Source organism: Diorhabda carinulata, chromosome 5 (assembly GCF_026250575.1).
Source record: "Diorhabda carinulata isolate Delta chromosome 5, icDioCari1.1, whole genome shotgun sequence".
NCBI lineage: Eukaryota > Metazoa > Arthropoda > Insecta > Coleoptera > Chrysomelidae > Diorhabda > Diorhabda carinulata.
Genome location: NC_079464.1, coordinates 19,601,166 through 19,616,958, shown reverse-complemented (window position 1 = coordinate 19,616,958; position 15,793 = coordinate 19,601,166). Strand labels below are relative to the sequence as shown.

General features: G+C 33.5%; 1 protein-coding gene across 3 annotated transcripts in view; it reads right to left on the bottom strand.

Moving 5' to 3' along the window:
* LOC130893839 (formin-2-like) overlaps window positions 1–15,793 on the bottom strand; it is a 49,959-nt gene that overhangs the window by 17,574 nt on the left and 16,592 nt on the right. For all 3 annotated transcript variants that reach the window (XM_057800255.1, XM_057800256.1, XM_057800257.1), the window contains 2 exons: window positions 5,457–5,632; window positions 4,530–5,403 (listed from right to left, as the gene is read on the bottom strand). In XM_057800255.1, coding sequence (XP_057656238.1) covers window positions 4,530–5,403; window positions 5,457–5,632 — 1,050 coding nt within the window. The remainder of the gene's footprint in view (window positions 1–4,529; window positions 5,404–5,456; window positions 5,633–15,793) is intronic.

Here is a 15,793-nt window from a genome sequence, read left to right as displayed (position 1 = left end):
AAATGGTGGTTATCGTCATTCTCGTAAAAATTACTTGAATGTATGATTTTCAGAAATAAAAAATAATAAAAGTACATACTACATTTACAAGATTGGAGTAAATGTGTTAGTTTGTTCTATAATTCACGATATTAAGTTCAAAATTACACCAAATGCATAAATTTCTTTGTTTCGGAGTTTCTGTGAATTCATCCCTTCATTCAGTCGCCAAGGGCTGCCAAATAAACACGGTACATCCTTTAATTGTAACGAAGAAATTCCGTAATGGATATTTCATAATAAAAACATACGAGGGTTATTAATCAAGTTTTGAAATATGAAAAGAATTATCTGAATATGTCAATTGAGACATTGGCATCACAAAGTTTGATAGTGTGAACGTACTCAGAACGATTTGTCATACGAATGCTATTTGAGTAGTTTACAGATACTTGAAACATTCATCTTGATCAAATAATAGAATTAAATCTTGAACAACATTTTCGTGCGATGATTTTCTATGACTTTCGATGTGGATTATACCAACAGCAGTATGATAAATTCAATTCGATTTTTGATGACGAAACTCTAATTGCAAGATCTTCATATGACATATCGTGAGATTAAGGCATACCTGGGCATTAGTTCCACTCGCCCACATTCAATGTTGTATGAACATTTGGCTGTCAAAAAGATTTGTTCGCATTGGATACCACAAAATTTAAATGCTCAAAGACAAACTCGTGTCGATTGATGCAAGATCGTAACAACAATCGACTGTACGGTCAAATCCAATAAAATTTGTTCGAGCACGAAGCACTCTCAGAATAGCTGGACACGTCATCGACGTTCTATTAGAACAATGTATAATGGTCAAATCTGAATGATACATCAGCATTTGTTTGCCAGAAGTGTTAAAAAGAAATCAGCGAAAGAATCGCCGAAGACGAATCATTCTCCACCACGACAATGCGAGATCTCACACATCAGTTCATACAAAAACGTTTACAGACCTTGTTTGGCACCAAATTATCTTTTCTTTTTCCCGCAAATCAAAAATGAATTTACGAGATCAACGTTTTTCTACACCTGAAGAAGCGGTTGATGCATTCAAATCACATGCTGTGGAAGTACCTCAATCGGATTGAAACAAATGTTGATAATTAGGAATATTTTCTAGCTACTTAAAGGAATTCAAAGCTAGGTGAAACGCGGACTTGGGCTGTCTGGAAATGAAATTTGGGCGATCGTTTCGTGAAAGCTAATAATTCAAAGACCTCTTCCAAAAATCTAATACCAGGAGAAGATGAGTTTCTTCAGTTTAAGAGCTAGAATTTTAGTATAAAGAAGCCTCGAAGAAATTTTGAGGCTTTTTTATAAAATTTTGAGTAATCTTGACGTACGGTAGAACCCAGGAAGCGGAACCTAGTTGAATCGATTCTATATTCAGTATTAACCAAAACCAAAGTTCGGTGAGAAGGGAAAGTCTGCTTCCAACATAAATCAATATTAGAATGATTGTTTTTTTAACAAAATTTATATTTTTTTATACATTTTGAGTGAATTATTGAACATATCCTTTGCATTTACTCCACCTGTATACTACTATATGTTAACAATTGAGTGAAAAAAAAAAGATTTTATACATCAACAACAAAATTTAATAGAAAAAATTGAACAAAATTATTACTTTTAAACATAAAAATCTCCTTAGCGAGTACAAGAAAAAACTACAAAGTTAAAAAAACGTTTAATAAAATAATTGAATTCAATTATTTCAATTAAATGTTTATTAATAATATTGTTTATTGGTCAGCACCCAAAATCAGTTTTGAACAATTCTAATAACGTGGTTAAAACCACCGTCTTTTCGAGACATAAAATCCTCTTCAAAGGACCATCTAAGTTACTGCTATATGACAAAGTACCTCAAAACGATGAGCATCAAGCAAGATACTCAATATTCAAAATGAAAAGCCTAGATGGAAATGGAAATAGAAATTAAGGACATAGAGAGTAGATGAAAATGATGCTTAGACATGAAAAAAATTTTCTCATACGACTCCTAATATCTGAGTTATAGTAACAAAATCAGAACTTATTTTTAAGTTTATTTTTATGCATCGAGTATTCAAACACTCTGTATGTTTAGCACTACGCGGACTAGATCTGTATTTCAATTCTTCGATTGTTCTTAATAGAGTCTGGACAAATCAGAATCAAATTTTAGTCGATCATGAAGGAAACAAAATTTGGTAGAAATTTTACTTTTGGTTTAGAAATTATGAGAAACTTCACAAAATAACTGACACTTATGAATGGATACGAGCCAAAATTATGGAGAGAAATGAAGCTAGAAAGCTATAACAGTTTTAAAGGATATCAATTTCACTAAATATCTTAAAACCAATTCAACTGAAAACAATTATCAAAATAGACCACTAGACCCGTGGTTGTAGTTTATTAATAGGCGTTTCATTATGACCATTAACATATAAATATATGTGAGCAAGGGCCTCCCCTATGTGAAAAAAACTAAAATCCGTGGTTATACGCCATAAGTATTATACTGATATAATAACGAAAATAAATAAAAAGGAATAGAAAACGTAGGAATATGTAGAGGAGATATAGTGTCAAATAGTTGAGAAAAGTTTTGTCACAATTACCAGAAGAAGCTGTTTCCACTTAATACAGGAATTGGCGTAAGTCCGGCAACGCTCATAAATCTGGAAATTCTATCGAAAAAAATTAAAACAAAGCATGATCGTGCTTCAGACAGTTGTGTCTGTATCCTGATAACACGTACTAGTTGAGTAGATGCGTTTTCAGAAAGAATAACTAACACAAGCAAGCTCACGCTTCAATACAAAGTTTTTTTTTACGTCCTATCTACGAATGAACGAAGACTACGAAATTGAATTTCAACAACAATTTCTCAACTCGCCCCTAACAAATCGTTCAACAGTATAGAAGACGTACCAGAAATTATTAAAAACGGGCTCTGTTGCCGATATACGTCACTAGAGTTAGTTGAGTAGCCGAACCAATCTGCAGTGCGGCGATCGTTCTTTACTGTCCGAGTCTCCTTTACGCAGGATTGACGAGTGATACTTCGAATGTAGTCAGGATAATCCGCAGTTCCAGCATTCCATTTTGTGGTCGAATGAAGCGACCTTTGATAACAATTGCATTCATTGGAACGACCAGAAACCTCATTTCTACGTTAAAGAAGAATTAAAACAGCAAGGGATGTGTGTATGGAAATCTATCTATACGGGAGGTCTCGTGGTCGGATGAAGCAACCTTTGATAATAATTGCGTTCACTGGAACGACCAGAAACATCATTTATACATTTTGAGAAGAACTAAATCAGCCTGGGATGTATGGGTGGAAAGCTATCCATACAGGAGGTCTCGTGGTCGGATGAAGCAATCTTTGATAATAATTGCGTTCGCTGGAACGACCACAAACCTCATGTCTTCATTGAAGAAGAATTAAAACAGCCTGGGGTGTGTGGGTGGGGAGATATCTAGACGGTAGGTCTCGTAGGATCTTTACTTTTCTGAGGTTCGCGTGTCGGATCAAAATTATCTGGAAATTCTCGAAGATTCACGTGGGTGAATAAACAACGATCCAACACTCGCGAACATCCGTTATTTCATGAAGGATGGAGCTTCGACGCACTGCGCGTTATGTGTACTGAAGTATTCATTTTGGAGAATGGATAAGTAGAAGATTAGTTGATTGGCCCGTACGGTCATGTGACCTGACACCTTGTGATTCCTTTCTATGGAACCTTCTCAAGGAACGCGTTTTTGCAAGAGGACCACGCACCTTTCTCGATCTCCGAACTGCAATTGATGAAAACTCAAAAACTCTTCGCGAACAGCTCGACATGCTTTGATAGATTTGCTTCTGCGTTGAAAAATGTTGCCAAAAATGCATTGATCGAAATGGGCATCAATTTGAACATTTTCAGTAAACTTTTTTAGAATTCCTTCTGTATTTTCTTCTAATAAATTCATTTGGACGCTGCATTTTTTTCTCTTAATGAAAATTGGACTTATGCCGACCTCTGAACCTATTCAATATGCCCGATTTATTCACTTATACACAGTGGACTACAGAAAAACCTCCATTCTGGTATTTTGTAGTATTCATCATACTTCAAAAATAAAGATATCATCGTGAATTCAGTTGCCGAAAAGTTTACGCTTGTAAATGATGATGTAGAATGTCAACTCCTTCTTGGTTTGCTTAATCATATTTCTTTTCAAGAAAACAGCTCATTTTCAGAACGATCCACGTACAAGATTGATAAACAAAAGCTAAGCGTGTAAAATGGATGAAATTTTAGTCAAAATCTTAAATAAATAAGTGCTGAATCGTCAGGTTCAAGTTGGAGACTTTTGAAACAAGAATGATATGTGTAGCACATCATTAGAAAAGAATCCAGATTCTTCAGGATTTTACAAATACCATGGTGAAATTGTTTATAAGTCCACTCTATATAATAAATTTTACATGAGATGAAACCAAATATTACCTGATTTTTGCGAATTCCATCCCCCTGCAGGTGGTGGAGGTAATGGGGCTGGTGTTCCAATACTCATCGGAGGAGGAGGAGGAGGAGGAGGAGCAGCTGCAGAAATTCCAGGCATAGGTGGTGGTGGTGGTGGTGGTGGCATTCCAGGAGTAGGTAGAGGAGGCGGCGGAGGAGGTCCATTCGATAATTGCATACCAGGCATAGGTGGAGGAGGAGGTACTGATGAGGTTGTATTGGGTATAGGAGGAGGAGGAGGAGGAGGAGGAGGAGGGGGTGGTACAGGTACTGTCAACTCAGTGGTAACTGGAGGAGGGAGAGGTGGAGGAGGTGGTGGTGGTGTAACGTATTTCTGAGATTGCTCAGTACTAGATACATCAGATTCATCTTTCAAATGATCAATTGATTCAGAATGGCAAGTACACGTTGCTATACTTGAGGTTTGTGTAGAAATTGAAGTTAATTTACAATCGATTTCGGTTTGTGTCGAAACATTTACGGTTGGTGGAAATTTGTCTGGATATTTTTCTTCGATACTCGGCGAATCCAATGGAGATCCGAAATCTATCACGGCATTCTTTGTTAGCGTTTGTATTTCTATCAAAGTCTTATATTTTTCGATTTCCTGCGTGAGTCGTTTTATCTCTTCCTCGAGGGATAATATTTCTACATCCCTAGCGGAATTTTTCAACTCTTGCGGAGGCCTAAGAATGTCTTCGGTAGGTGGAGAAGGGGTACTCAATTGATCGTTATCGCAAGGAGAAGCAAAAGTTTCTAGTGGCGACATAGGAGGCCACGATATCATACTAAGTCTGCCCGGAGTTTGAGGAACAGCTGCCGGTGCTTCTGTGTGCGTCCAAAAATATATACAATCAGGCTGAAACAATCGGTATGTCAGTAAATAAGAAAATTCACTAGATAGAAACCAACCTTAAAAATGTTGTACATGGGAACGTCTTTGTCTGGTAACTGTTTCAAAACTCCTGCCGCTAATAGATGCGTACAAAATTGTATCACTAATACCTTCAAATCTTGGCAGCTTATTTCTCTATTAACGTCGTTTTTTTCGTTGACTTCTGATAAGCACCAATTGACTAGCATGTGACCTGAAAAATGGAAATTATGTAATTGTTGATTATTGGTATCCCCGAGGAGTTACAGGGCCTCAAAGTTGAAACAAAAATTAATTTCTTTGCATATGGTTGATTTGAAAATACTAAATTCAATACATTCTATGAGATTATGGTAAGTTGAAGGTGATCGAACTTTTTCGAGCATCTTTTTGAGTTTTTTCAAACTTTATTCATCTTTCATTTTTAGTTCGCTTAATTATCAAAAATAAAATTTTTCTAGTTATTAGTATTGTAAATCTCAAACAATAAAATTTAAAGTGTTGAATTCTAGAGTAATTTACCAAAAAAACTTATTTTTTTCACAGCGTGAACGGAATTTGAACCCACGACCGGCGAGTCTAGATTTTGACGCCTTCGCCCTCTCAGCTAACGAACGCATTAAAATGATGGGATATACTAACAGTAACAAACAGTTACAAGCAGGAAACACGACGAAACTATGAAAATAAATTGAAAAAGGCATTGTTTGGGGTAAAATCTGGTCGAATGACATTCGCGAGTTTAATATTCCATACTCCACTATATAAACAAATCAAAAAGACCCACCTGGTAAAATAAAGGAGAAAAAAATTTAGTTGTTTCACCAGAAATTCAAATCTAAAAAAATGACTTTGGAAATGTCGAGGATTTATTACATGAGGGCTTAAATCTGAACACTCATGGCAGTTAGTAAGTAACCTCCATGAGTGGAGAATGTTTTGAGTTAACACCTCTTCCACTTTTAGATAATAAGGATTGAGTTATCTGATCTGATAGTTCACAGTATAGATTAACTTGATATGATACTCTATCTACATAAAGTTCTAGTGGTTATATACTGTTGATTGACAATGGTATCCAAACTAAGTTCTTCATCTTGTCCGCTCGTTCTCGATTTACACTTTTCTGTTTCTCTGAAACGATTAACTGCACTCGTTCTCTAAATGAGAATTTTCTAATCAATTTAAAAAAGGAAATTATAACAATTAAGATACTAAACGAACTGAACTCATAGCTAGCTCTTAACTTTTTAGTAATTCCCTGCACATTATTGGAAACATGTCTTTGTTTATTTTTTGTTTCAAAAAAATATTGAACATACGCTCGGAAGTTCAAGATTGACAGTAACAAAAAGAACTGGGTACTCAATATATTATCCAGTGAATCTTATAACAATACAATGCAACGTAGAACAAATATCGCAATCACACAAATGATGTTCAGGATAATAAGAAAAAAAGAGAATCGGAGAAGTATACGAATTTACTAGAGGAAGTACTAAAAAAAAACTCTCGAAGCCTTAATTAATTAAATCCCGGTAGAAATGTAAAATTAGATAATAGTCAGTAAAAAGATACTTCCACCACAACCTGAATACGTTAACATTTAATAATGTGAGTTGGGAAATACATTCGCACATGTGTTGAGAGTTTCTCACTGAAATTTCCACCATTTTGGTCACTTGTTTCCATTTTTAGTTTTAACTTACTCCAAAAGCATATTTCTTAGTGTTTTAAGACTGTAGTTTATTTAATTCGGCATCATCAAACTCGTGCGCACATAAATTATTGATTGAATGATTTTCCTGTGCTTTAAGAACCATCATTGAAAACCGGCCAAATTCACATGTCTTTATAATACATTAAACGACGGATTAAAGTTTTATTTGGCGTTCATCAATGAAGTGCATAACAACAAGTACGTCATATGGATATCCAAAAATTTTGTTACTTTTCTCTAATATGCACTGAAGGTAGAACTATATTTATGTTACCTAGCCCTTGTTGTCGAATTGGTAGCCGTTGAAACGTCAGTTACAATCATACAAGCATACAGGTGAAACTAATAAACATTTAGAAAAAAGTCTTATTTCTTTGTTTGCAAAGTTTTCAGGCAACCCTCGTATGTAATAAAATAGTTTATATAAAAAGAGTAATGTTTAAACACGTTATTATTTTCTTTAAATATCTCTAAGTTTTGTAAGAAGTGAAAACAGTTTTTAAATTAAACTATTCATAGTATGAAAATTTTAGCCCAACTTTTCTGGGATGCAATTTGGTATAGAGGTAAAATGTTTCCAATTGTCATATTTTGGACTTCCCTGCTCTGTTTCGGTTCTTATTAAGAAACACCCTGTATAACACTGAATTATAAGGTTTTAATACTTCTGTTGATCGTCAATTATTATTTGTTAATGTTGTAGCCAGAAAAAATGATAAAAATAATTTTTATAGTTTTTCCAATCACTTTATCTCATTATAAAGCAATAATAATTTATTATTAACATATTTTCATTCAAAAATCCCTGATGACGTTCTTCACAAATCTAAGGATTTTGATGAAAACTCTACTCCTGTTCAACACTCATATTTCAGTTTTCAGTAACAAAATTCAAACGTGGATTTAGGAAATGAATCTTCCTTGACGTATTGAATTGAGGTGTTCAAATATCTTAAAGCTCGAATAAAAATTGTGTCACTAGTTTGCGAATTCACTGATAAACAAACAAACGACGAAACGATGTTGGAATATAAAAATGTGATAAATTCAACACAACTAGAAAGATAGTCATTAATCTAGCGCAAACCATGCGTCTTTCGAAATAAATAAAATGCTGTTGAAAATGCTTGTGAATGTGATATATTAGAACCAAGCATTCGCGCGATAAAATACATTCATTTTCTAAAATACTAAGACCATTATCTACTTATTATAATAACTGTTGATTTAATTAAATTGTTCGTTTTGGTACTTTGAACTTTTAATTGAGATAATATCTAAAAACGCGCTAAATCCCTTTTATCTAATCAATTTATTTAAAGGAATTATGAATATGGTTGATTTCTATACAACGCTCGATAGGATTAACCAGTTTATTGGATAATGTCGTTAATTAATTAATTTAACCTGAATTAATTATTTAATACAGAAATATACAATATGTCACAAAAACTACGATTCATAGGATTCTCCAGGAGCAAGACTGGCCAACGCTCGTTGGTTTCTAGATAAACAACGAGTTGATGATACATTTGATGGAAAAGTATTTATTAATCATTTATATTTATGGGCAGCTGAAAATCCTCACGGAACAATTCAAACAATGAATCAACATCGATTTTTTTGATATTAACCTGAATGGTCAGAAACTGTGGATATTCGCGAAGACAAGTGGTTCATGAACGATGGAGCATCTCCCCATCTCTTAATAACATATTTCCTAATCAGTGGATTGATCGGGAGGGTCCACTTGCATGGCCATCACGTTCCCTTGAGTTAAATACAATGGATTCATTTTTTTAGGGATATCTTAAGAGATTGATTCATGCAACACCGGTAGGGAGCGAAACTATCGATAAAATAAACTTTCATTGTGAAGCTAGAAGGCAGAATCTTGGAAAGTCCTTCCAAGTTCAAAGAAATATCCTCCGTAGACTCCAGAAGTGTGTAGAAGTAGAAGTACATTTCGAAGAGTTTTTTTTTATTTACATTTGAAAAGTTGTAGGCCAACCAATTTAATTTTTCTACAATCTAGTAAGCAGTACAATGAGAAATGTTTGATTGTGTTTTAAAACCTCCCATAAGTATTTTCAATAAAAAATTACAATTTATGATCATTTTCTTCAGAATGTTTCTTTATGGCAAACGGTTTACTTGGCATGTACAACGATCTAAAAATCTACATATCTCCCAAACCATAAATTTCATTGAGTTAAACAAAGAGTATCTTTTTGTTAAAAGATCGATTAAAAAATTAGTTTCGCTGTTTTCAAATTATAAAGGTTGTCCCTGTAAAAGTCCCTGTTATCTATTAGGCATGAGCTGCCCCTGGCCTTTAGATAGTAGTATAAAATTATTTTTTCCATAGAACGAACTACATGACCATAATGTTTCAATGTATAATTTAGAGAATATACTTAAATATAAATTCTGATTTCGCAACATTAAAAGGTCCATAACTCGAACGAACGATCGTGAAAGAACAGACTCGAATACACGAATATTTTGCATCAAGTCCTGGAAATCAAGACTAAACCTTCACTTTTTGAACCGATTTTTCAATAGGATCCTTGCATACTTTCTTTTATACCTTAACCACGTTTAGTATATCGTTCTTAATCACAGACTATTTTTCAATTCTTCTTAAACGGTATATCAGTTCATAAAAAAAATGAATAAATTTAAATACCTACATGACGCGCTAAACCTCATTTGTTGTCAATTGACTGAGTGTGACGTAGAAAGTAAGTGAACAGACTTAAGTGAGGTTAGAAGTAAATACAGTTTAAACAGAGTTGTTGGGATTCTTTAAAAAAATAATCGACAGTGTTGCTAAATAGTGAATTTCTGATAAGATTTTGACGTTTTTTCAAATCATCTTTCAATTGTTTGTCCTTTATTGTGGATATATTCCAAAATCAAATCAATTCTATCTCGATTATTCTCGTAGGTTCCTCAAATATAGTCAGAAGGAACTAGAATACTCTAGAACAGCGACAACTTCGTATTCGTAGTGACGAAATGGTTTTTTAGTCCTAAATTGGGGCTTGGAGGGGAACTTTCTATCGAATGGCCTCACTGGATGAAAAACTAATCGATTCTTTCTCTATTATTCTCGTAGGCTCTTCAAATATATCAGAACAATCTAGAATAATCTAGAACATGCTACAACTTCGTATTCGTACTGATGAAATAGTTTTTTAGTCCTAAATTGGGGCTTGGAGGGGAACTTTCTATCGAATTGCCTCACTGGATGAAAGACTAATCGATTAGTAGTACTTAGGAATCTGCTTCTACTCCACGTATTTCAGCCGAAGTAAATAATTTATTATTAACAAAGAATGTAGCAACCATGAATGCATCTACCATAGGTAGATTGTCCGATCTTGCTTGGATAAATCCTATTTTGGCCATCATTTCAATCAAAATAGTCTTTGAAACCCTTACAAAAACACAAATCACACTAAACAACCAATTAACTCCACTCACAACAACAGAATGGCGTTTGAAAGGCGACGCACGGCGACCATGTTTCAATATTTACTTACTTTCTACGTCACAACCGCAGTAATCAATAGAAAAATGTTTTCTGTCGCGTGTTATTATTTTGTGATTTATAATATTTTAAGTTATAATTCAATTGAACCTTGTTGAATTGGATTATAACTAAGTTCATAAATAAGAAGTGATTTATAATTTTTAGAAATTGCTTAAAACCTAAATTACCAACCACTGCAAATATCTTACTCAAAAACTGTTTCAATAAATAATTCGCAGGAACTCTTAGAAGAATTTTTTACATGGTCCTTCGAGCCGGAGTATTCAAGAAGTCGCAATTTTGAAAACAAGATTTTATTTTACAGCCACGCGATGTCCCAAGCTCAAGTCACGCTCATTTCATTTAAAAAGGGCTACTATGCTAACAAGTACAAAAAGAGACGCGTAAAATTTGTAAAAAACGACATAATTCATTAGTCCATATCGCACATAATAACAAACGTCAAACATTACCGATTACTAGTGTCAACGTTTGCGGCAAGATTCCTTCAAACTTCTCTACCTTTTTAGGGAAAGCGCGCCGATAATGGCCGCTAAGTTTTATCGTCCACATAGTAGAACCATTCACCACGAATTTCCATTCGACTTCAAAGTTTGAAGCACAACTTCAACGCTCCTTTAAACCTCTTGGAACATTACAGGAGGAAAAAAAAGAAAAAAGTGGAAATATATTTTTAAAATATTAACTTCAATATAATTTTGGAAGTAAAGTTTTCTATTATGAAACATTTTTAACCAAAAAATGTATTTTGGTATTTCCTAAAATGAAAAAAAAAGATTTTTGATCTCCAGGTTATAAAACCAGGTATAAGTTCAAATATTGAATCAACTATACAGATTCAAAATATATTGAGTTTGTATAGAAGGTAGTTAGTTCTCTCCGATCATTAACATTGTAAGGTCATACTGCCGAAACTCTAATACCTTTGGATTCGATCAAATTTATCAAATTTTGATATATTCGTTTTATTATGTACAAAAATCTAGTATGAGTATCACATTTTGTTAAGGAATTTCAATAGACACATCTATTAAATGTATTCATAATAGAAATATATTGTTCTCGGTGCATTACGAAATTATTTCAATTTTTGAAAAATCATCCAATTCATCGAGTGATCACGTACACCACATAATTCACCATAAAACGTTATCGTTATCTCTCAAGTGTCTCAATATTATTATTATTTGGATTCGTCCAAAACAAATAAACAAATAAATTAGTGGAATATTTTAATTTTGCCATTTCACAGTCTCTTACTAATTGTGCGAAAAAACGCACTTTATTTATTTAAAATGCAACCACCACTTCTAAGTAATTAACTTAAAGATCCGCCGTTGAGTAAGGTTGAAATAATTGCTATAGTTATTAACGTACAAAGTGATTAAGTTGAAATTATTATAAAATGATTACAATGGGTTAAAAAAATAGTGAGGAGTAAATGAATACCATAGACGTTAATTGTGATAAAAACTTCATCCCAATGCTTCCCAAATCACTTTATAGATCAAAAACCCACATAAATATATGTTAGATCAAACTCGTTGCTTCCAATATCCACCCCTCTAAAGATAATGCTAGAATTTCTTGGCACCCTATCAAATCCAAAATAAATTCATCAATCTTCGATGTTTTTCATTCTTTTTTTCTTCTTCCATGTGTTCAATGACTGCTATCCTCTTATCCTTCTTTAGTGATTGCACGTTTTGATCTTCTTGTTGTGAGTGTATCTTCAACAACCATTAACCAAGACAAAATCTCACTTGACTTATTAATACTAATTGTAAATCAAGTCAAAGTTATTCCCACTCGATAACCTGCTAATCTTCTATAAATAAGCAAACTCTTTAAAATGTGATCAAACTTCTTGTTTATGAACAGCAGTTTCATCGGCATTGGATGTTCATACTTCACTTAGTCCTTCAGCCCAACTGCATATTAGGATTGGTATACAGCTCTTCGATCCTTTTAGCGAAGTAGTCCATGCATCTTCTTTCATCCCAAATTTAAGTGAATCTCCTGGGTCTTGTTGTACCAAGAGGTGTTTATTAATTACGTAAAATTGATTTTCTGCCTTGTGATTAGTATAATGAGTGTACCTAAATATCAGTCTTTGGTCCAGGTGCTTTTTTCTCTCGCTACACCCACGTTGTTTCCTGGTTTGGGTTTCCTATATATTGATACAGATTTGCCATGTTTTATAGTAGTCATAGATTCAATCCGGGTTTTCTTACATGTGAATGTCATCAATAGGTATACAGTTCGCTCCGGAACAACAGACAAAACGGGAATAAGAGTGTAACCTCTAAGTTTCAAACTCATAAGATACAAGCTGGTATGAGAATGCCAGGACAAGTTGAATGAGCTACGTAAGACCAATAAAGTTACGCCTCAATGGATTCAAAGACGAATTGGAGTGGAGGGGAATGAAATAGGATACGGAATCGTTTGACTCGTCTCTAAGGGTGGATAAATCCGTCGTAGAATAGAGAAAAGAAAGTATATGGGGTTAAGACAGTTACTTCGGGAAAGCTATAACTAAAAAAGATATACTGAATGTATCAACCTAAGTTAAAACAATCTACGAATACTAACAGGAGTCTTGTTGGTGGATTTCTTCCTCAAGAACACCCGAAGTCGTTAGGCATAGCAGAGAATGCGACGAAACATCTATTCATATTATCTCGAATTATGAGGGACTACAAAAAACTTCATAGCGTCACAACTAGGGACGTAGGAAATAGAAGATAGAGATCCTGTACTATCTGAAAGGATAGAAATATGTAGCATCCTCAGTGCAGCAACAAGACAGCACAATTATAGCTTGAACACGTACATATCATCGTCGGATGGGATTTACTGGTGGCGATATTAGTGACCCAATTTCTATATTATGATACTTCATATTTAAAATCAATCAAACGCAGTAATGGAGAAGATTGAGGGGTTCCAAATCTACTATCACAAGTTCAATTATTAAATTGAATTGGTTGAATTTGGTTCCGTAGACAACTTCGTTTGTTATAGATTATAAAATATGAGTGGAAAAATGAAAATATTCGATTTTACTCACATGTTGCTTCAATTTTATATAAACATTTGCATAATTTTGACCTTCGGTTAATCTTTTTGACGCCAAAAAGAGATTTACGTTTTTGGAAACCATTTTTATAATTTTCACATACACAATAAATGGTTAACTTCATATTACGAATGTTCCATTACTAATATGGTATCTCTTTTTGATGTTTTATATTGATTAGCAGTCATAGGATAATAATCTTCGCTTTTAGAATTCAACGTGTTAATTATAGATATGCTGATAAGATAAAAGACACTAGCTAATATGAAATACGGTATGTTGAAAAAAATCTTGAACGTGTTGTGTAGTTTACAATTTTTTTGGTCACCTAGGTATTATGATTTAGATAGACTAACTTAGTTTACCATCTTGTTCTTGCTTCTTATATAAAAAAAGTTATTTTGGATTATCTTACAAAGCACCTCGCGTTTTTTTTATATTGTAACTATTTTTATTAATCATTCGGCGCTTATTTATTTTTAATCAAAGTTATTTGGGTTAAATAAGAAGTGGATGAATTGCGTGAAGATTTTATGAATTTCTTCAATTTCATGTTTTGAACAAATTTAGTTTCCAAATGAATGCCATGATAATAATTTTTAAATTATTTGTTTTTCTGTGGATTTGTGTCATTACTAACCAACTAAAATTTTGGCAATTATTTAGTTTAGGTTGCCTACGCCCGATTTCCTTGAAATTTTAGTATGTTGTGGAGAAAATTATGCTGATTAATTTAATATAGGGCGCGGAAATTATTCCTTCACATACTTTATCGAGGTTAGGTTAGGTTAGGTTAGGTTAGGTTAGGATAGGCTAGGTTAAGATAGGTAAGGTTAGGTTAGCTTAGGCTAGGCTCATACTCAAAATATTGAGCGACTTTGGCGAGATATTCGTGATAGCATACCTCGTTATGTAAAACCTAGATCTCATTATCGTCACTATTTCTATTTAAAAGAAATTATTCATATTCAAATAGAATTGAAGTATTTATTGAAGAAATGTCACGTATCCAATAGAAATTGATGTTTATTTGTACGTGTAAATAAATGATTATTGTTAGAAATTGATTTGTGTCATTACATTAGTCGTAACTAATTATATTTAATTTTGGAGAGGATTCGGAGCGGGAGGGCGGGGTGTTAAAAGATAGTCTAAATTTTTAACAGAACAACCCCCTTCCCGCCCCTAATCCTCTCCAGCATCAAGTATTTGCAAAATATCTACTATTCAAGATAGTGTACATTTTTCAATGTTCAAACCATAAAAACTATCTAAACGAATGTTTTCTGCGCTCAACATATATACATATTCTTTTTCAGCATAAAAAAAATATATAACATACTAGAATTTCAAGGAAATCGGGCATATGCAACCTACACTGAATAAATACCAAAATTTTTTCAAATTTCATTTTTTTCCTTATGTAAGTAACAAAATATTCGGCAGTATGCAATTCAATTAGAAATATTTTATTGTGTTTTAATACCTCCTGTGAGTATTTTCAATTAATAATTACAATTTATGATGATTTTCGTCAGAATGTCTCTTTATGGCAAACGGTTTCCGTGGCATGTACATATCTACCAATCCATTAATTTTATCGAGTTAAACAAGGAGTTTTTTTTTGTTGAACAATCGATTGAAAAAAAATTCATTTCTGCTATCTTTAGATCATACAGGTTGTCTCTGTAAAAGTTAAGCTTTGGGCACGACACACCCATGGCCTTCAGATAGTAGTATGAAAAAACTTTAGTTTCACGTCGTCTGCTTACTCCCGAATTTCTTGCATGCCATCCCGGAACCACGCCATCCAGCCTCAAATGATTGAGCACCTCAAAGTTAAAACTTTTCGATGTTTCGTCGGAAGACATATCTCAAATTTTATCAATTCCAGCTCCTCAATGATTTCATATAGTTTTGAGAAGATTTCAAACCTTAAATGATTGAGCATCTTGAAGTTGAAATTTTCGATGTTTCGTCAGAAGACAATAATATTTGGAGAGGTAGAAGAAGA